The 21,532-nt window shown below is 51.9% G+C and overlaps 1 protein-coding gene across 2 annotated transcripts in view; it reads right to left on the reverse strand.

Annotated features, from left to right (window-relative positions):
• The window catches only part of KNDC1 (kinase non-catalytic C-lobe domain containing 1), a 56,993-nt gene that overhangs the window by 23,664 nt on the left and 11,797 nt on the right, over nt 1–21,532 (reverse strand). For both annotated transcript variants that reach the window (XM_036829638.1, XM_036829639.1), the window contains exons 4-11: nt 13,054–13,200; nt 12,613–12,730; nt 10,684–11,366; nt 8,629–8,743; nt 7,705–7,776; nt 7,552–7,613; nt 982–1,140; nt 350–427 (exon numbers count right to left, since the gene is read on the reverse strand). In XM_036829638.1, coding sequence (XP_036685533.1) covers nt 350–427; nt 982–1,140; nt 7,552–7,613; nt 7,705–7,776; nt 8,629–8,743; nt 10,684–11,366; nt 12,613–12,730; nt 13,054–13,200 — 1,434 coding nt within the window. The remainder of the gene's footprint in view (nt 1–349; nt 428–981; nt 1,141–7,551; nt 7,614–7,704; nt 7,777–8,628; nt 8,744–10,683; nt 11,367–12,612; nt 12,731–13,053; nt 13,201–21,532) is intronic.

Raw genomic sequence — 21,532 nt, forward strand, 5'->3', positions numbered from 1 at the left:
ACATCCGAGGGACCCTGTCACTGCCCGACGGGGCCCCGGCCGGTCAGCACGGCAGGACGCCGACAGGCACTGCGGGTCCCTCTGCGGGACCCCCAGGGTGCGCCCCCGCCCGCACCTGCCAGGGGTCAACAGAGACCAGGGTGTGGGCCTGCGGGAGGGGCTGCTCTGTGAGCTCATTCACGGTGGAACGAGCCAAGGAAAGTTACGTCAGGAGGATGAAGAGTGCTTTGCCTTCCGCCCTAGAGTCTCCACGCATCTCTTCAGTAAACAGGGAAGAGCAAGGGGCCTCACCTCCGCGGCCCCAGGGGCGGATAAAGGGCCTGCGGGGTCTCCGCGGTGCCCAGCTTACCGTGCAGGTCGATGCCCTCAGGTGGGCTAGTATCTTTCTGCTGTCCATGCCTCTGTGCAGGAGGTAACCGCTGCAGGTCTGAAAGCAAGCACGGGCCAGCGTCCAGCACGCCTGGGGCGCCGGCCCGCTTCACTCCCTCAGCGGAGCCCGTTGGAGGGTGCGGTGGCAGCCGGGCGGCCCGGGGGCTTCTCTCCAGGAGGACCCCGCGGCCCCCCTTCTTGGGGAGAGCCACGTGCACCCCAGCCTCGGGGGCCTGGGATGAAATTCAGAGTCTCTAGCTGTCCTTCCTGGCTGTCCTGAGCTGGGAAGCCACGGAACGACGGGGCTGCCCCTGACCCAGCCTGGGGACCCTCGGAGGAGTGCGGGCAAGTCGGGCATGTGGGGGACGCGCTGCAGGGGGTCAGGGGTCAGCGCTCGGGTCCAGGACATCCCCAGCCACTCTCCGGCCGGTGGATGCACCGGAGACACAGGACCATCTGGGGGGAAGGCCGGCGCTGAGCAGCAGAGACCCCCGCCGCCCGTCCACAAATGAAGCCATGTCCTTCCCCGTCCAACAGCACTGACCTGCCCCAGAAACGAGAACCCGTGCCCCGGGCCCTGGACCTTGAGCTCGGCCCCCGCAGCGCAGTTACCTCAATGGCCTCGGCCGCGGATGGCCGCTCCTGGGCGCTGCGTCTGGCCATGTGCAGGAGGAGGGTCTTGAGCCTGCGTGGCAGGGCCAGCTTGTGGTCTCGGGGGACGCTGAACTTGGCTGCTGTCCACAGGACCGCGGCCACGCAGTACACAGACGCCTGGGTGGAGGAGGGGGGACGGCCGGCTGGCTCAGCAGACCTGACCCCGCTCGGGCCCCGGCAGGGGCGCACCCGGGCACCATCCCCCAGGGCTGGGAGGTTCTGCAGAACCTGGAGGCCCCACCGCAGACCCTGAGCCGGAACCCGGGGGCCTGGCCTGGGAATCTGCATGGTTAACGAGTACCCACAGGCCTTTAAGTCTCAGTGTGACCAGGACGTCCTGGGGCCCCGGCTGGACCTTCCCAGTTCTCTCTCCACGAGGGTGAAGGTGGCACCTCAGGGAGCCTGAGGCCAGGAGTCCCCCAGAAACCGTGCTGTGCTGCTAAATGGCTAAGGACAGGCTCTCTGAACAAAAACCCAGGCCTCCTGGTACACAAAGAGGTTTATTCTAAAATTTGCTGATAAAAAGGATGTGTCGCATGCACTTGAAAATAATCACGAAAAGGGCGACGCTCTTCCCTGTAAGTTCCACGGAGTCAACTGCTTCTCCCCGAATGCTTTCCCCGATTTTTACCCTACTCCTGTATCTGCAACCGACCTGTGACCAACACGTGGTTCCGACGTACACGTGGCTGATACCTTTGTTCCTCTCGAAAAGTGAAAGAAAGTGAAACCAGAGACACAGCTGACATCTGTGCTGAGTCAGGTAACAGTGGCTGAATCCTCAAAGGAGTATTTCCCAGAGCTTTTGTACAGACCTGACACACTTTTCAGTTTAATTGTGTTGTTCATGTTTCCTCCATTACGTCAAGTCTAGTCAATTGACAAAACAACGAATCAAGCCTTGAGTTCAGCATTTGCTGATTTCCACAGTGTGAAGACTCCCGCACGGCCAGCTCCAAGCTGCCAAGGTGGTGCCAGTGAGCCGGGGAGGGGGAGAGATGGGGGGGCCCCCTTCCTATAGGGCTCCCGCCCAAGAGCACAGATAACAGTCAACTATAGCAAATCATTAGGAAATTCTTAGTTTTGAGTATTTATCAACCTTTAAAAAAATTAAGCTTTTTACTTTGAGATAATTGTACATTCACATACAGTTGTAGGAAATAATCCAGAGGGACCCCACGTACCCTTCACCCAGCTCCCCACCGCAGTGATGTCTTACAAGGCTGCAGTGTGGCATCACAACCTGCTCCCTGGCGTGGACGCTGGGAGACGCAGGACATTTCCATCACCAGGATCCGGCCTGTCCCCTCCCAACTTAGTTGCTGGCAACTACTCATCTGTTCTCCATTTCTTAAATTTCATCATTTCATATAAATGGAATCACACGATAGGCAACCTTCCGGGGCTGCCTTTTTCTCGCGGCCCCAGCACGCGGTGGTCGTCTCATCAACACTCCGTGCCTCCCACTGCTGCTCTGCGGTGTGGACGTGCCACCCACTGAAAGACATCTGAGCTGTTTCCAGGTTGTAGCTACTGCAAATAGAATTGCCATAAACATTCGTGTCCGGGACTCTGTGTGAACATAAGTTTCATTTCTCTAGGAAGAATGTCTTATGCGTGCAATTTCTGGGTTGTATGGTCGTTGCATGTTTAGTTTTGTAGGAAACCAGCGAACTGTCTTCCTAAGGGCTGCACCATCTTGCATCCCCCTCAGCAGTGGATGAGGGTTCCTGTCGCTCCACATCCTCGCTAGCATTTGGTATTGTCAGTGTTTTGGATTTTAGCCTTTCTAGTAAGTGTGTAGTGGTAGCTCATGGTTTTAATTTGCATTTCCCGAATGCCACATGAAATGGAATACCTTTCACGTGCTTATTTGCCATCTGATACCTTCTTTGGTGAGGTGTCTGTTCAGATCTTTTGCCCACTTTTTAATTGGGTTATTTGTTTTCTTACTCTTCACTTCTAAGAGCTTTTGGCATATTTGGGATACAAGTCCTTTATCAGATATGTGTTTTGCAAATAGTTCTCCCATCTGTGGCTTGTCTTCTCATTCTCTTAACTGTGTCTTTTACAGAGCACAGCATTAAAATTAAGCATTTAATTTTAATGAAATCTAACATCGATTGTTTCTTTCATAGATCATGCTTTTGGTGTGGTATCTGAAAACTCGTTGCCTAGATTTTCTCCTATGTTATTTTCTAGAAGTTTTATAGCTTTGAATTTACTTTTAGGCCTATGTTCCATTTTGAGTTAATTTTTGTGAAAAGTGCAACAAGGTCTGTGTAAAGGTTTTCTTTGGCCTGTGGATGTCCTGTTGTTACAGCACCACTTGTTGAGCAGACCGTCTTTTCTCCAACGATTGCCTTTGCTCCTCTGTCAAAGACCAGTTAACTGTATTTGTGTGGGTTTATTTCTGGGCTACTTTGTTCCATTTTTTTTTTTGTCTTTTCTTTTGCGGAAACCACACTTGATTACTGTGGCTTACAGTAAGTTTTAGAACTGGGTAGTGTCAGTCCTCTGACTTTGTTCTTCTCCTTCAATATTGTGTTGGCTATGCTGCGTCTTTTGCCTCTACATAAAAACCTAAGAATCAGTTTGTTGACATCAACAAAATAACTTGCTGGGATTTTCATTGAAATTGCATTGAATCTATAGATCAAATTGGGAAGAACTGACATCTTAATAATACTGAGTCTTCCAATCCATGAACATGGACTATCTCTCCATTTATTTAGATCTTTTTCGGTTTCTCTCATCAGAATTTTACAGTTTTCCTCATATGAATCTTATACACATTTTATTAAATTTTATACATAAGTAATTTTTTTGGTGCTAACGTAAATGGTATTTTAAAAAAATAATTAATTAATTAATTATTTTTAAAATGGCTGTGTCTGGTCTTAGTTGTGGCATGCGGGATCTTTCATTTCTGTGCGTGGGCTTCTTGCTAGTTGTGGTGTGTGGGTTTTTTCTCTCTAGTTGTGGCGCGCAGGCTCCAGGGCATGTGGGCTCTGTAGTTTGCGGCACGCAGGCTCTAGCTGAGGCATGCGAGCTTAGTAGTTGTGGAGCGCAGGATTTGTTGCCCCGGGGTATGTGGGATCTTAGTTCCCCGACCAGGGATCGAACTTGTGTCCCCTGCGTTGGAAGGCGGATTCTTTATCACTGGACCAGCAGGGAAGTCCCTGGTATTGTTTTTTTTTTTTTTACTTTTTATTATTATTTTTTAAAATTTATTTATTTATTTATTTTTGGCCGCATTGGGTCTTCGTTGCTGTGCGCGGGCTTTCTCTAGTTGCGGTGAGCGGGGGCTACTCTTCGTTGCGGTGCGTGGGCTTCTCATTGTGGTGGCTTCTCTTGTTGCAGAGCACAGGCTCTAGGTGCGTGGGCTTCAGTAGTTATAGCATGCGGGCTCAGTAGTTGTGGCACACGGGCTTAGTTGCTCCACGGCATGTGGGATCTTCCCGGACCAGGGCTCGAACCCATATCCCCTGCACTGGCAGGCGGATTCTTAACCACTGCGCCACCAGGGAAGCCCTGGTATTGTATTTTTAATTTCACATTCCAATTGTTCATTGCTGGTAAACAGGAAAGCAATTGACATTTGTATTTTAATCTTCTATCTACAATCTTGCTACAACTGCTTATTAGTTCCAGGAGATTTGTTGATACTTTGGGATTTCCTACTTAGACAATCATGTCACCTGTGAACAAAGACAGTCTTATTTCTTCCTTCTCAATCTACATCCATTTTCTTTTCTTTTCTTGTCTTACTGCATTAGCTAGGACTTCCAATACGATGTTGAATAGGAGTGATGAGAGGGGACATTCTTGCCTTTTTCCCAGTCTTAGGGGGAAAGCATCTAGTTTCTCACCATTACTTATGCTACCTGTTGGCTTTTTTGTAGATATTCTTTATCAAGTTGAGGAAATTTCCCTCTATTCCAAGTTTGCTGAGAGTTTTTATTATGAATGGGTGCTAAATTTTGTCAAAAGCTTAGCACCTATTGTTATGATTTTTCTTCTTTAGTCCATGTGATGTATTACATTGACTTTCAATTGTTGAGTCAGCAATCCATACATGGAATAAATGCCACTTGGCCAGTTTTAAATTTTGATGAAGTTCAATTTATCCATTTTTCCTTTTGTGGAAAACTTTATGGATAGTGCTTTTGGTGTCAAGTATAAAAGCTTTTTGCCTAGCCCTCCATTCCAAAGATTTTCTTTGATATATTTTTTTCATCAGCCCTTTGTAGTCTTTAGCATATAAGTTCTGTACATGCTTTGTTAGATTCACATCTAAGTATTTCATTTTTTTGGGAGTGATTGTAAATGTACTGTGTTTTTAATTTTGGTGTCCACATGTTCATTGCTAGTATATAGAAATACAATTGATTTTTGAATGTTTATCTTATATCCTGTGACCTTTCAAAACTCAATTCTAAGTTCTGGGAGGCTTTTTTTGGTAGATTCTTTGGAATTCCTTGGAATTTTCTATGTCGACAGTTATGTCGTCTGCAAACAGTATTATTTCTTCCTTCCTGGCCTTTATGCTTTTTACCTGTTTTTCTTGCCTTATTGTAGTGGCTAGAACTTCCAGTACAATGTTGAATAGGGTGGTGAGAGTGGGCATCCTTGCTTTGTTCTTTATCTTAGGGGGAAAGCATTTAGTCTTTCCACTAAGTATGATGTTAACTGTACAGTTTTTTTGGTAGATGATCTTTATTAAGTTGAGGAAGTTTCTTCTATTTCTATTTTTCTGAGTTTTTTTTTTTTTAATAAATGGGTGTTAAATTTTGTCAAATGCTTTTTCTGCATCAATTAATGTGATCATGGGATTTTTCTTCTTTAGCTGGTTAATATGTTGGACTATACTGATTGGTTTTCAAATACTGAACCAGCCTTATGTCCCTGGAATAACCCCCACTTGTTTATGGTGTATAATTGTTTTTATATCTTAGTGAATTCTATTTGCATATATTTTGTTAAGGATTTTTGCCTTTATATTCATGAGGGATATTGACCTATATACATATTTTTTGTACTATCTTTATCTGGTTTTGGTATCAGGGTAATATTAGGCTTCATCAAATGGATTGGGAAGTGTTCACTTCTGTTTTCTGGAAAAGACTGTGTAGAATTGGTATTAATTCTTCTTTAAACATTTGGTATACCACCCCAGTGAAAACATCTTGGCCTAGAGATTTATTTTTGAGAGTTTAAAAATTACAAATTCAATCTCCTCAACAGTTATGGAGCTATTCAAAGGTCTGTTTCATCTTGGGTGAGTTGTAGTTTATGTTTTTTGAAGATTTGGTCCATTTCATCTAAGTCATTGAATTTACGTGCAGGGAGTTGTTTGTGGTATTCCATTATCCTTTTGATGTCTGCAGGGTCTGCAGGGATGTCCCCTGAGTCATTCCTGACATTGGTAATTTGTGTCTTCCTTCTTTTTGCTTTGTCAGTTTTGCTAGAAGTTTGTTAATATTACTGGTCTCTTCCAAGAACCAGCCCTTCATTTCATTGGTTTTCTCTACTGTTTTTCTGTTTTCATTTCATTGAGTCCTGCTCTCAGCTTCACTGCTTCGGGTCTATTTCACTCTTCTTTTTCTTGGTTCTTGAGGTGGGTGCTTAGATTACTGAGTTGAGACTTTACCTCTTTTTTAGTTTTCAGCATACGAGTCCTGTACATGCTTTGTTAGACTTACATCTAAGTATTTCATTTTTAGTGATTTTTTTTTTTTTTTTGAGGGGAGGTTGCCTTGTCACTGCTGGGTGATGGTGAAAGTCCCAACTCTTCCTGAGGCCTCCTCTGACTGACACTCCCACCCCGGGAGGGGCACGTCTCACTGATGGGCAGGGGTCCTCGTCACAGGCTGGATGCTCAGCCTTTTCCGACAGCACCTGGCCTGGGTGGGCCGCCCTCCCTTTGTCCTGGTGCTCCGGCTTCAGCATGAGGGCTTCCACTGGGCTTCTGCTGTGTCCGCTGGTGTTTCCCAGATGTGCTTCCTCATCCTTCACGTGTGAGGCAGGAAGGACACCCGGGACTCTTAGGACCGTCGCTCCCCGGGCCCAGGGCCCTGGCCTTCCTGTCCTCACACGCCAGCTTTCAGAACGGCGTGCTTTGTTGGGGGGCAGGGAACTTACGTCTCCCCCACGTCCCCGAAAGCAGAAGTTCTACCTTGGTTCTGAATATAATTTACCTGATATTAAGTCTGTACAATTGAAGCTGTGTTTGACAAGCATCTGGCACACATCCCTGAAAGTTCAGCCGTGGGGTCTTGTGAGCGCTGCCTGGAGCTGAAGTCCAGGCTCAGATGTCACCCCTGTCACCCTCCGGGAGGCCCCTGCAGAGCCGGGCTCTGGACGCAGGGGCTGCGTTGGGGGGGGGTCGCCTTGACTCCGCTGAGTCCTGATGCTGGGCCCATCCTCTCCCCACCCCCTCCCCCTCTCAGGCTCTCTGGACGGAGGGCGTGGGCACCACGGAGGGGGGTAGGGGGCCACGGGAAGGGGTGGGGAGGGCCCAGGTACCTTTTCAGTCATCAGCTTTTGCTCTGCGACCTCGGGAGCCAGAAAGAACGAGTTGTAAGCACCTGAGAGAGAAAACCCCAAACCCACTGAGCTTTCCTTCAGCCTTGGCTGTTGGAACCAGAGCGCAGCCCCCGGGGGGGCCCACTTACGCACCGCTGGCGGGAGGTGGCCCGAAAAGCACAGCTCCATCCTCGGCCACCAGCACGGAGTCCAGACACAGGTAGGCTGCAAGGGAAGGCGAGGGTCAGGGCGGCTGTAGACTCACTGGGGGACCTGGTCCCCCTCAGGGCCGGCAGAGCCACGGTCGTGGGGCAGCCCCCTCTCTCAGCCACCCCACGGGCTCCCAAGCCACCCAGGGAGTGCGGGGACGCCGGGGCCCTTGCTGGACACAGCACAGGGGCCAATTGCTGGCTCCCTTTCCCAGATGCCCGGGCGACAGGCCACGGAAGGGCCATTCCAGCCAGCCCCACCACCCCCGGACCAGCCTCCCAGCTGCCTGGGGCACAGGAGCTGCGGGAAGAGGAGGGGGACAGAGGGACGTGACCCACCCGCCGAGTGCGGCCCTGGGAGGGGTCCCGGGGGAGGCTGGGTGCCAGCGTTTGTACCCACAGGCCTGAGGCTCACAGGACCCGAGGGAGGCCAGAGAGCAGCGCCCCTGCCCTGGTAGAACCACCGTGGGGCCGGAGACCAGTCACTCTACCTGGTAGGGCTGAGCTCCAGGGGCCACAAACCAGTCTAACGTCCGAGGACCCCCCCCCCCCCCACCCCAGCCAATCTTCGTCTCCTTGGGGACAGCGTCGCCCCTGCTGAGAGGGTGTGGGCCAGGGCCCCCGCACAGCTCCTGCCCCTCCTCAGCAGGAGGAGGTCCACGTTTTAAGCTGCCCTCTGACCCCCTTGGTCCTGAGACCAGAGTGGATACCCCCAGGCCGCCCCCGGCTCACAGGGTGGACACTGCCACCCGGCCCCAGGCTGTCCACACAGCCTGCACAGGCGACAGAGGTCCCGTGTGGCCCTGGGTCCTGGCCCGGACATGCTGGGGGTTGGCGGGCTGGACGAGGACCCATGGGAGGGCGTCACCTGGGTGCTGGCCGTGCGTCCGCAGGGTGCTGAGGCATGCGTGGGACAGAGCCCAGAGCTCGTACTCCTTGAAGGGCCGGCCCAGCTTAGACAGGAGGTCCTGCAGGGAGACGCCCTGGGGGGGCAGGGGGAGGAGCCACATTCAGTGTGTGGGCACCTCAGAGGGATGCACGGAGGAAGGCGACAGGGCAAGGACCACCTCAGACACGCGGGGTCTGCCCCACGCAGTGCACTCCTGGCAGGACGGGCTGGGAGAGTCCCCACGTCAGCACTGCAGGTGCTGGGGGTGCACGTGGAGAAACCAGCACCTGTGCACGGCTGGTGGGAGCGTAAAATGGTGCAACGACGTGGAAAACAGCACAGAGGCTCCTCAAAGAATCAGACGCAGGATTACCACCTGCCCCAGCAATTCCACTTAAAAGCAGGGTCTTGAAGACGCATTTGCACACCCATGTTCAAAGCAGCATGATTCACGAGAGCTAACACGTGCAAGCAACCCAAGTGCCATCGGTGGATGGATGGATAAGCATTACGTGGTCCATCCACACGATGGATGTTATTCAGCCTTAAAAAGGAAGGGAATTCTGACACAGCTACAACATAGATGAAGCCTGAGGACACTCTGGTCAGTGAGATAAGCTAGTCACAAAGGGACAAACACTGTATGATTCCTCTTATATCAAAGACTAAGAGTAGTCACACCCATAGAGACAGAAAGTAGATTAGAGGTTATCAGGGCCGGGGGGAGGGGATGGGGTGTTTAATGGGGACATAGTTTCAGTCTGGGATGTTGAGAAAGTTCCAGGAATGGATAATGGTCATGGTTGCACAACAGTGTGAATGTACCTAATGCCACTGTCCTGTACACTTGAAATGGTTAAGATGGTAAATTTTATGTTATGGGTCCCCCTTCCCTCGCACCGCCCGCCCCCCCCCGCCATTAAAGTCCCAGAGTCAGAAGAATGAGTTCAGCTGGAAGGGAGTTCTCTGCTTTGCGGCCACGGGAAGAGCTGGGAGTACAACCGCCCGCTTGGACACAGAAGTGCTTGTTCAGAGGAAGGTTCCAGAGGCAGTGTCTTCACCCCTCCTGGACCCCCCTCCGCGCCCAGGGTGTAGCTGTCTCGGTCCTGAGACTTCCCTCCCTGCCTCATCCAGCCTGTGCCTGGCCAGCGGCCCAGGTTCTGGGGCACAGGGCCCCCCAGGCCTCCTGCTACATGTGGGGTTGGAGCAGCCAGCTTTGCACCCAGGACGTGCTCTCCAGAGGAGATCTGGGTCCCTGACTCTGGACCAGCCCTGACACCTGACGGGTTGTGACCTGTGTGGGGGCCGAGGTCTGGTGGGCCCTGATCCCTTGAGCCTTTGGGGCAGGGAAGCCTGGTGGTGAAGACCATGGCTGGGCTCCCAATCAGCTGTGCCCTTCAGCGACCGCCCACCCTCCTCATGGCGGCCCCAAGCCTCAGTTTACCCATCCGGGAGGTGGGCTGTCTGTGAGGCTGGTGGGCATTTGAAGGCGAGCAGAGCCCTGGGCTCAGGCCTGAGGTTTTTACCTCGGTGCCTGGGCGCTCTGTGTACACGAGTGTGGTCGTGTGGGTGGACATGGGGAGGCCAGTGGAGATGGTGTGGGCTGAGCGGACAGCGCGTGGGCATTGAGCACGTGGGCATCGAGCACGTGTCAGCGCACGTGTCAGTCCCTAGGATGGACTTTCATTTTAAAGTAACCCTATTTTTCAGGTAAATTACCCTCAGGTGCTTGCTTATCAGGATATGAATAAAAATGTAACTCAGAGCCTGCCCTCCTTTGACCTCTGGGTCAGCAAAGCATGGTGGGAATGAAGCTGGTGGAGTCGGCACTGCCCCACAGACGCACGTGTGTCGGGGCCACCCAACACCAGGGGACTTCGTCCCAAGACGCTCACAGGGACCCACCTTAGGGGAGCGACTTACTTCTTACTCAAGAACCCAAGCCTGCGGAGGGCGCGCGTGCGTGGGTGCATGTGCATGCGGGTGCGTGTGCACGCAGGTCCCTCCCGGGCCCCGCGGGACACAGTCACCCACCTGCTCCAGGGCTGCTCCGCCCGGCTCCCCGGCTCTGTCCGCAGTCCCGTCATCAGGCTCGGGAGCCCCTGGGTCTCTGCCGGCATCGCGAGGGCCCTTGGAACCGGGCGGGGGGCTTTCCTCCGCGGGGCCCCGGCCACGCGCCCCCCTGTCCCCGCCGCGCCGGAGCTCGGCGTCTCGCTCCGGCCACAGTCTGGATTCGGGCTGTGCCTGGAAGCTGGTAAGGCCATTTTTCCCCTCCAGAAAGGGCTTCCTGGGGTCTGGAGGGAAGAATTCTGGTGCCGGCGGCTGGGTTTTCGTGCTGGTCAGCGACAGGCAGAGGGTGCCGGCCTCGGGGCCGCAGGGCGGCAGCCGGGGCAGCGTCTGCACCTTCCTCAGGCGGCTCCTCTCCAGGAAGCCTCTGTCCGGGTCCCCCAGGGGCCGCTGGGCGTCCAGGAGGAGGCAGGCCAGCCTCTCGGGGACCAGCCCCTCCTGGCCCGGGCTTTCTCCGTTTTTCACAGGGGCTGACAGCAGAGCCTTGGAGGGCGGGGTCCCCGGGTGCTCCAGGCCTTCTCCGGCAGGGCTCGGGGGCCGGCTCTCCAGGGCAGGCAGGGCCGCTGGGTCCGCGGAGCGGTCCCCTGGCTGCCTCTTGGGCCCCACGCTTTTTGGAGCCAGTCTCTCCCTCCAGGTGATCTCACTGACATCTGGGCAAAAGCAAGACGTGATTACAGCCGAGAGCCACGGCCAGGATGGGCCTCCCGCTGCAATCCCCGCGCTCACGGCCACCAAGGCACCCACTCCTGCAGGACCCCTGGACCCCACCCATCACAGAGAGCACGGGGCCTCCCAGGCCCCCCACCCCTTCCCTCAGGACTGGCCCAGAAACGTCCTCATCTGCTTCCTTAATCACACCATCTTGGCTAAGTAACGAGTCTCCGAAGGCTCCCCGTGCCCCCGCCGCCCAGCCCAGGATGAGCTTCCCGAAGGGTTTCCTAAGGCCTAATTAGCTCATCCAAAGAGCATATCGTTTTGCTATTACAATTACACAAGTGATACTCCCCAAAGGAATAAATTAAATCTGGCAGCAGCCCCAGCTCGTCCTGACGTACAATCTTCCACACACACGTGTCTGTGTGAACCCCTCTAGAGACACACGCCCTCCCCTCCCCGTGGCCTGCAGCCCCCTCGACGGAGCCTCTCTCAGTGTTAACGCCCTCCCTGATGTTAGAGCCGCCAGCGGGCCTGGTGTTGCAGTGTCACAAATGCCAACTTGGTGGGAAATGCCGCTCACTTGGCTGGGGGAGGGGCCCTGCTGCCCCCAGAGGCTCCACACCTCCCCTCAGGACCCTCCAGGCTCCCTGCTGCGAGCACAGCGCAGAGCAGACGCTGGCATTTGTTCAAAGTGCCACCCGAGATTATGCCTTGTGAGCCATGAAAATCCAGATGCTTCAGCAACAGCTTGTGTGGCCGGGAAGTAAGTGGCCACCAGACAGGCGGTGCTGCGTCCATGTCCCCAGTGTCCCCAACGCCCACAGAAGAGGACAGAGGTGACCAGTCCTGAGGGCAGGCACTTCCCACATGACCTGCCTCTCACCTCCAACTGTGGGTCAGAGCGGGTGAGTGTGTGCACGTGTGCAGACGTGTTTGTGCGTGTGGGAAACTGTGGGCGTGTGCTGCGTGTGCACGGGGGTGTGCTTGCTGTGTGACTTAATAGTCTAAATAGGTGTGTCCGAGTTTGCACATGCGTGTATGTTTCCATGTGTGCTGTGGGAGCACGTGTGACCTGTCTGCATCCGCGTGCATGTCAGCGTGGGTGGCCTGCACGGTGAGTACGCCGGCGCGAACGTGTGTGTACGTGAGCGTGGTAATGCTTGTGCACACCCATGTGTGCATGCGTGAGGGCGTGCACATGCCTGGGCGCGTGTGCGGCTCGCCCACCTGTGCGCTTACCTTGAAACGCCGCGAAGGACTCGATGGAAAGCACCCTCCTCCCGGCGGCCGAGAGGCTCTGGCACAGGCGGCAGGAGGACGCGAGCTGCATCTTCTCCTCGCACAGCGCGATGATGGTCTGTGACCGGGGCCAGCGCTCAGCCCCGCCCCCCGGCCCCCGCCGCCCCCCCACCGCTCTAGGCGCCGGGATCGCGAAGCGGGGCGTCCTGGGCTTGGTGATCCCCGCGGGGCAGAATCTGCTTCGTGAAACCAGCGGATTCTGTCCTGCCCGTGACAGTCATAATGCACGCCGTTCGTCGCAAAAATGTAAAGAAGCCGGGAGCCCGGGGGTCGGGCGGGCGGGGGCCCGCGTGTGCGTGCCGGCTGTGCGTGCGCGCTGGCCGGGGGCGCGTGGGGCTCCGGGCCGCGCCCGCGGGAAGCGGGGGCTGCCTTCGCGCTTACCTGCAGGTCGGGCCGGTCCCCGGGGTCCTCGGCCTGCATCTGGCCCAGCAGCGCTTCCAGCTCCCGGCTCAGCCTGGGCTGGGGCTCGGGCTCCGTCACATAGTCGAGGGCTGCCTTCAGCGTGGCCCCCAGGGAGTAGATGTGAGCCTGCGGCGGCACCAGAGAGCCGGCTGGGCGCGGGGCAGGGCCTCGCAGCCTCCCGGGGCGGCACGTCCCCAGGCGGCCGCCGCCCCTCGGGGCCAGGAGCACCTGCTCCTTACAGGGCCGCCTCCCCTGCCCCCAGCGCGGCGATCCCCGCGGCCCCGAGCCGCCCCCGTGCTCTCGGGCCTGCGGTCTGTGCCGGCCCCGCCGCACCAGCCCCAGCCCACCTCCCCGGCACAGGCCCTCGCCTGGCGCCTGCCCTGTCTTCAAAGGGCCAGCCTTTTCTTTTTCAGGTGTATGCTTCAAAAACCGATTTGAGGAGGAGGAAAGGCAGGTTTCTTGCAGTCTGGAAGTCAGGGTTTTCCCCTGTGTGCGTGGGGCTCTTCTCCCCATGCCCGCCGGGACAGGCTCACAGGGAAGGCCTCGGCCCCCGGGTCCTGCCGATCCCCGTGGCCAGGTGTCCTCCAGCACCACCTGGCCTTCTCGCCTCGTCCCAGGACCGCGCACGTGGGGCCTCATCATCCCCGCTTCACTGCCAGGACGCTGAGACCAGAGAGGTTCAGGAACCTGCCCGGGGCCACACAGCTGGGCCAGGAGGAGCTGTGAGGGCCCTGGGCCGTGTGGCTCCAGAGAGGTGGGTCACACAGCTCAGGAGTAGAGGCCGGGCCCCCAGAGGCCGGCTCTCCCCACCTCCCTGCCCCGGTGCTCCCCCCACTCCAACCAGTGAGTCCCCCACCTCCAGCCCTGGGCCCACGCCGGTCCGGGGTCAACACCTAGCCAGGGCCAGACTCAGCAAGGCTGAGTGGTGGGGTCCTGGCCCTCTCCCTGGGCAGCCTCGTGACCTGTCAGGGACGTCTTGCCTGGCCTCCTCACATGACCCTCAGACCCCACCTTCCCGGTCTGTGGGGAGGTCTGGGACCACCGGCTCTTGCTGCTGTTCTCGGGCTGTCTGGTTTCCACTGGCCGCCTGGCTGAGACGCGCCCTCCTGACCCACCTCCCTGCCAACGTCTCTCTCAGGAGCTGGGCACGTGGGGGTCCACCCCTCGCCACTCAGGGCAGTTCCTGCGTTTTGCTGTTGTGACCAGCGCTGCAGTGGCCGTCCTCACGTGGACGTCTTTGTGCACCCACAGTATGTCCAGGAAGGCTCAGGCCCCGCAAGTGGGGGATCAACCTGGGCGACGTCCGTTCCGTCTGCAGTTTTTGGAGCTGCTGAGGAGCTCCCCTCGTGAGTGACCGGCCCAGCTGTGTGTGTGTCTGTGCACGTGGGGGGGGGGGTCAAACCCCTCCCCCTTCCAGCTCGCGGCCTCTGCAGCTTCCCCAAGCTCAGTGTCTCGTGCTAACCTGCATTTCTGTGACCGTGAACGAGACCAAGCATCTGTTCATCTCTATTCGCTGTTTTAAATTTTCCTCTTTCTGCCCATTCATGGACTTTGCTAATTTGTCTGCCGAGCTGTTGCCTGTTTTGAGTGCACCCGTGGCACATGAAGGGGCTGATCCCTGGTCTGTGTGTCACACGTATGTTCTGTCACTTATGTTTCAACTTTTTCATGTCTTTTGACATTCAAAAATTCTAATGTTTAATTTGTGAAATTGGATCATTTTTTTATTGGCTTCTTATGAGGACCTTCCCTAGCCCAAGACAATAAAAACAGCTTACTTCTGCTTTTTCCAATACTTTTATAATTTTAAAGCATCTAGCTCTAATCCCTGTGGGTTGTATCTTTGAGCTGGTGCGCTGCAGGGATCCAGTTTTGTCTCCTTCCTGATGGAGAGCCACCTCCACCTCCCACACTGTTAAAGAAGAGCCCACCCTCTGTCTGCCCTGAACCCTCGTCCTTCTGCCCTCAGCTCTCCAGGGCTCCAGGCTCTGGCTGGCCTCCCCTCCTCTCACTCTGTGTCTCTCCCTCTGTCCAGACTATGCTACTGTGCTATTTTAATTATGGTAGCTTCAGAGTGCATTTTCTTTCTTTCTTTCTTTTTTTTTTTTTGCTCAGCCATGTGGCTTGTGGGATCTTAGTTCCCCAACTTGGGATCGAAGTGAAAGCGCCAAGTCCTAACCACTGGGTTGCCAGGGAATTCCCCAGAGTGCATTTTCATACCTGGTGGACAAATTGCCCTCCATTTTTTCCCCAAAAATGTTTGATTATTTTCACATTTTTCAGGTTTAAAAAAATATATATATAGGTTCCCCCATTCCCATTTTAAAAAAAAACCCCCAAAACATTGGAATTTTATTGTAACAGCACTGACGTTGCAGAATTTGGGAAGGACCAACATCATACAAGATGAAATACTTGGATGTCAGCAAGATGGCTGTCCCTAGACTGTATCCCCCTCAACAACAATTTGGCATCCATCTGTGGACAAAATTTCCTTTGTGGGAGCTGTGGGATCCAGCAACATATACCAAGGGACCTGGCAGGAGTCTTGCCCAGCTGTGTGTCAGGTGAGAGGCAGACAAACCTCTGTCCTGGTTGTGGGCCCTTTAGCTAGCCTAACTAGGGAAAAAAAGAGAGGACTCAAATAAATAAAATCAGGAATGAGGGACGAGACATTACACCTGATACCACAGAAACACAAAGGATCATAAGAGACCACTATTTATATGCCAACAAATTGGATAGCCTAGAAGAAAATGGATGAATTCCTAGAAACCTACAACCTACCAAGACTGAATCACGAAGAAATAATCTGAACAAACTATTACTAGTAAGGAGATCGAATCAGTAATCAAAAACCTCCCAACAAAGAAAAGCCCAGGACTAGATGATTTCACTGGTGAATTCTAATAACATGTATTTAAAGAATTAATACCAATCCTTCTCAAATTCTTCCAAAAAATTGAAGAAGAGGGAACACTCCCAAACTCATTTTATGAGGCCAGCATTACCCTGACATTAAAGCCAGATAAGAACAGTGCAAGAAAACTATAGACCAATATCCCTGATGAATATAGATATAAAAATCCTCAACAAAATATTAGCAAACTAAATTCAAAAGTACATTAAAAGGATCATATACCATGGTCAAGGGGGATTTGTCCCTAAGGTGCAAAAATGGGTCAATATACACAAATCAGTAAATGTGAGTCACCATATTAATAGAATAAAACATAAAAATCATCTTATCATCTCAATAGAAGCAGAAAAAAGCATTTGGCAAAATTCAGCATCCTTTCATGGTAAAAACTCTCAATGAACTGGGTATAGAAGGGATGTACCTCAACATAACAAAGGCCACATATTACAAGCTCACAGCTAACATCATACTCAATGGTGAAAGGTTGAAATCTTTTCCTTTAAGTTCAGAACAAGACAAGGATGCCCACTCTCATCATTCCTTTCCAACACACTGGAAGTTCTAGCCAGAGCAATTAGGCAAGAAAAAGAAATAAAAGGCAACCAAACTAGAAGGGAAGAAATAAAATTGTCTCTATTTGCACATGATATGATCTTATATATAGAAAATCTTAGATGCCACCAAAAATCTTTTAGTAACAACAAATTCAGTAAAATTTCAGGATACAAAATCAGCATGCATAAATCAGTTACATCTCTATACACTAACAATGAAATATCTAAAAAAGAAATAAAGAAAATAATCACACTCACAATAGCATCAAAAACAATAGAATATTTAGAAAAAACAATAAAATATTTAGGAATAAATATAACCAAGCAGGTGAAAAATCTGTACATTGCAAAGAATAAGACTTTGATGAAAGAAGTTGAAGACACAAATAAATGGAATGATATCCTGTGTTCATGGATCAGAAGAATTAATATTGTTAAAATGTCCATCCTACCCAAAGCCATCTATAGACTGAATGCAATTTCTATCAATATTCCTATGGCATTTTCATAGAAATAGAAAAAAAACCCCAAAAGTTTGCATGGAACCACAAAAGACTGCAAATAGCCGAAGCAATCCTGAGAAAGAACAAAGATGGAGGCATCACACTTCCTGGTGTGTGTATTACACAGCTCTAGTAATCAAACCAGTATGGTATTGGCATAAAAACCATCACATGGAACAGAATAGAGAGCCCAGAAATAAAACCACGCATATACAGTCAACTAGTATTTGACAAGGGAGCAAAGAACCCTTACTGGGAAAGGGCAGTCTCTACAATAAGTGATATTGGGAAAACTGGACAGCCACATGCAAAAGAATGAAACTGGACCTGTATCTTACACCGCACACAAAAACTAACTCATAATGGATTAAAGAATTAAACATAAGACCTGAAAACCACAGAAATCATAGAAGAAAACATAGGGGGAAAGCTCCCTGACATTGGTCTTGGCAATGATTTTTTTGGACATAACACCACAAGCACAAGCACCAAAAGAAAAAACAAATAAATGGAACTACATCAAACTAAAAAGCTTCTGCATAGCAAAAGAAACAATTAACAACATGAAAAGGCAACCTATGGGAGAAAATATTTGCAAACCATTTACCTCATAGGGGGTTAATATCCGAAGTAGATAAAGAACTCACACAACTCAAGAGCAACAAAATAATCTGATTAAAAAATGGGCAGAAAGAGATTTCCCTGGTGGCCCAGTGGCTAAGACTCCATGCTCCCAATGGTCAGGGAACTAGATCCTACGTGCTGCAACTAAGAGTTAGCATGCCACAACTAAAAGATCCCGTATGCTGCAACTAAAGATCCTGCGTGCCGCAACTAAGACCCGGCACAGCCAAATAAATAAATAAATAAATAAATAAATAAATAAATAAATAAATAAATAATTTTTTTAAAAAAGATGCTATTTAAAAAAAATGGGCAGAGGAACTGAATAGACATTTTCCCAGGAAGACATACAAATAACTAACTGGTACATGAAAAGATGCTCAACACCACTAATCATCAGGGAGATGCAAATCAAAATCAAAATGAGATATCATCTCACACCTGTTAGAATGGTTGTTATCAAAAAGACAAGAGATAACAAGTGTTGGTGAGAATGTGGAGAAAAGGGGACCCTTGTGCACTGTTGGTGGGAATGTAAATTGTTGCAGTCACTGTGGAAAACAACGTGGAGGTTCCTCAAAAAATTAAAAATAGAACCTCCATATGATCCAGCAATCCCACTTCTGTGTGTATATCCAAAGGAAATGAAATCAGGCTCTCGAAGAGATATCTGCACCCCCATGTTCACTGCAGCATTATTCACAAAAGCCAAGACATGGAAACAATCTAAGTGTCTTTGGGTGAATGGATAAAGAAAATGTGGTCTATATACACAATGGAATATTATTCTGCCACAGGAAAGAAGGATGGTCGTTGAGGGCATTATGCTAAGTGAAACAAGTCAGACAGAGAAAGACATACTGTATGATCTCACATGTAGAATCTAAAAAACTGAACTCAGAAACAGAGAGTAGAATGGAGGTTGCCAGGGGCCTGTGGGCGGCGGGGAATGAGGAGACACTGGTCGAAGGGCACAAACTTCCAGTTATAAGATGAACAGGTTCTTGGCGTCTAATGCACAGCATGGTGGCTACAGTCAACAATACTGTGCTGTATACTTCAGAGTTCCTAAGAGAGTAGACCTTAAATGTTCTCACCACCAAAAAGAAATGGTAATTAGTGGTGGAGGTGTTAGGTGTTAACTAACCCTACGGGGAAATAGTTTTGAAGTATGTTAAGTATATCAAATCATTAGGCCGTAGGCCTTGAACTTACACAACATTAAATGTCAGCTTTGTTGCAGTAAAGCTGGAAAAAATATTTCGTGTAGGGACAGGGTCCGTGTCCTCATTTTCTCGTGCCTTGTTTTTTCATCTTTAGAAAAGTGGTTTGCTGTGCACTTTCAACTCTTCCTGCCATGTTCACTCCGGGCTTTCTGTGGTCGTGGCTGTTATAAGTGGGACTTTTTCCATTTCCTCTTGAACTGGTAACTACCAACACAAAGGAAAGCTACGTACTTTGGGGGATGTATCTTGCCTTCCGCTGACCTCTGCAGTCTTTTATTCTATCATTTTCCACTGAAGCCCCTGAGCTCTCAGGCCCACAACCTCGTCACCTACAGACAACGCCAGCCTGCTGAGGAGGGTGTCCAGCTGCCCGCTCGGGGCCCTGTGAACACGGCTGGTGCCCACCCTGACGGCCCGGAGCCTGTCCGCTCTCCCTGTGCACGAGGCCGGGCCTCCTCTCACGGGAGACACTGGCACCCCCGCCCTGGTCCCCACCTCACACGCTGACCTCGCCCTCCGCACCCAGGGCCTCCGCCTGGGTCCCCGCAGAGCCAGCACCCAGGGCTTCCTGAAGGGGCCAAACGTAGGTCAAGCTGCTGCACAGACTCAGGCAGACGCCTTGGTTTGGGAGCCCTGCTGGGTGCTGGGGGTGGAAGGAAAGGCAGACCCTACGAGCCCCGACCTGCAGGCCAGGCCGCAGCAGTGAGGCCCCCAGCAAGTCACAGCCCCGAGGGTGAAACCTGGCTCTGCACCAGGGTATCTGCTCCGGCCCTCCACACCCTGTTGTCCCCTCCAGGGACACTGGTACCCGTCTACCCTCCCACACATGCATCCATCCATCCATCTGTCCACCCCCTCTCCATCCGCCACCCACATTTATTTTTCCTCCCTCCCTCCCTTCCTTCCTGCTTTTCTTTGTATCCGTATCTATATCTTTCTGTCTCTGTCCACCTTCATCCATCCATCCACCTCTTTTAGTCTGAAAATAACTCAGCAAACAAACTTCTCATCGGCTGTCAGATGACACTGTCCACTACACACTGGCCAACACCAGCGTCTTTGGCCCTCGAGATCTTTCCACCTCTAATTCCTGTCTTGGAAGCCCCCCTAGTGGTGATCCTGCGAACCCTACTCGCATCAAGTCCGTCCCCCTGTGGACCACGGCCCATGAGGCAGGATCCCACCTGCTCTGCTGCCATCTGAGCACAGAGCGGGGACCCCAGGATCATGGGCGGTGCCAACACCGGGATCGGGGCACCGGCGCCCACGCTGACACAGGTGTGAGGCGAGAAGGACCTGCTTGCCCCATGGGAGGAGCAACAGGGAAAGTCACCAACCACCCGCTGGGAATTACGGCGACTCAGAGAAGGAAACTTGTCATGATAGGAAGATTCCGGGGACAGGAAGCCTTGAAAAGGAAGGGGGAGCCCCTTCCTTCCCGCTAGGGACAGTCTCTCCCTTCCCCGAGGGTGGCCCGCATCACTCCCCCCTCCCTGTGTGGGCCTGCCTGACCCTCCACCCTGCAGCAGGCGGGGTCCCTGCCCCGGGAAAGCCCCTCCACCCAGGGAGCTCTGCCACTTGGAGAGCGGATGGCGGCTCCCTTCCGTTGCTGGGCTCGCTTTCTCTGCAAAGGGAGGGGTACGGCGCCGTCTACACCTCAGAGTACGGAGCAGACAACTCGGCAAAAAAGGAAAAGCGACAAAGCGACAGAAGACCCGAATGGCCCAACGCGCGGGGAGGGATCTGTGGCTCTGCCTTTCACCTGAACACTTAGAGGCCATTGCAGGGTTATTAATTGGCCTAATTTCAATACTGTTGTGTCCCAAGGATCAGGGAGGCCAAGGAGAGGGACCGGGAAGGGCGGTCAGTGGAGAAGTCAGAACACACGCCGCATCTGTCAGTGAACTGTGCCGGGGAACAATTACAATAGCAATGGTAAAGATCACTGATCACAGATAACCATAACGAATCTAATAATAGTAATTATAAAGCTTGAAATATTGTGAAAATTCCCAAAATATGACAGAGATACACAAAGTGAACAAATGCAGCTGGGAAAAATAGTACCGACAGACTTGCTCAATGCAGGGCAGCCACAAACCTTCAGTTTGTAAAAAATGCAGTCTCTGCAAAGCACAATAAAGTGAAGTGCAGTAAAGTGAGGTCTGCCTGTATCACAATAAAAAATAAGAAAAACCCAACCCATTCTTTCAGAAGAAATCCCAACGGAAATAAAGAAACACCTAGAGGGATTTCCCTGGTGGTCCAGTGGTTAAGACTTTGCCTTTCAACACAGCGGGTGCGGGTTTGATCCCTGGTTGGGAGCTAAGATCCCACATGCCTCACAGCCAAAAAACCAAAACATAAAACAGAAGCAATATTGTAACAAATTCAATAAAGACGTTAAAAATGGTCCACATCAAAAAGTCTTTTTTTAACAAAATAAAGAAACACCTAGAAGTGAATGATACCGCATATGCCGTGTGGCAAAACTCGTGTTCGGAGGGAAATTCTTAGCTTTAGGTGTTGACCCTAATATTAGGAAAGAAGAAAAGCTCAGACTGATGAGCTCCGTGTCCAGCTCAAGTTAGGAAAATGCACTGAACTCGAAACAAGTACAAGAAACAAGAG

The sequence above is a fragment of the Balaenoptera musculus genome, chromosome 16 (assembly GCF_009873245.2).
Source record: "Balaenoptera musculus isolate JJ_BM4_2016_0621 chromosome 16, mBalMus1.pri.v3, whole genome shotgun sequence".
Classification (NCBI taxonomy): Eukaryota; Metazoa; Chordata; class Mammalia; order Artiodactyla; family Balaenopteridae; genus Balaenoptera; species Balaenoptera musculus.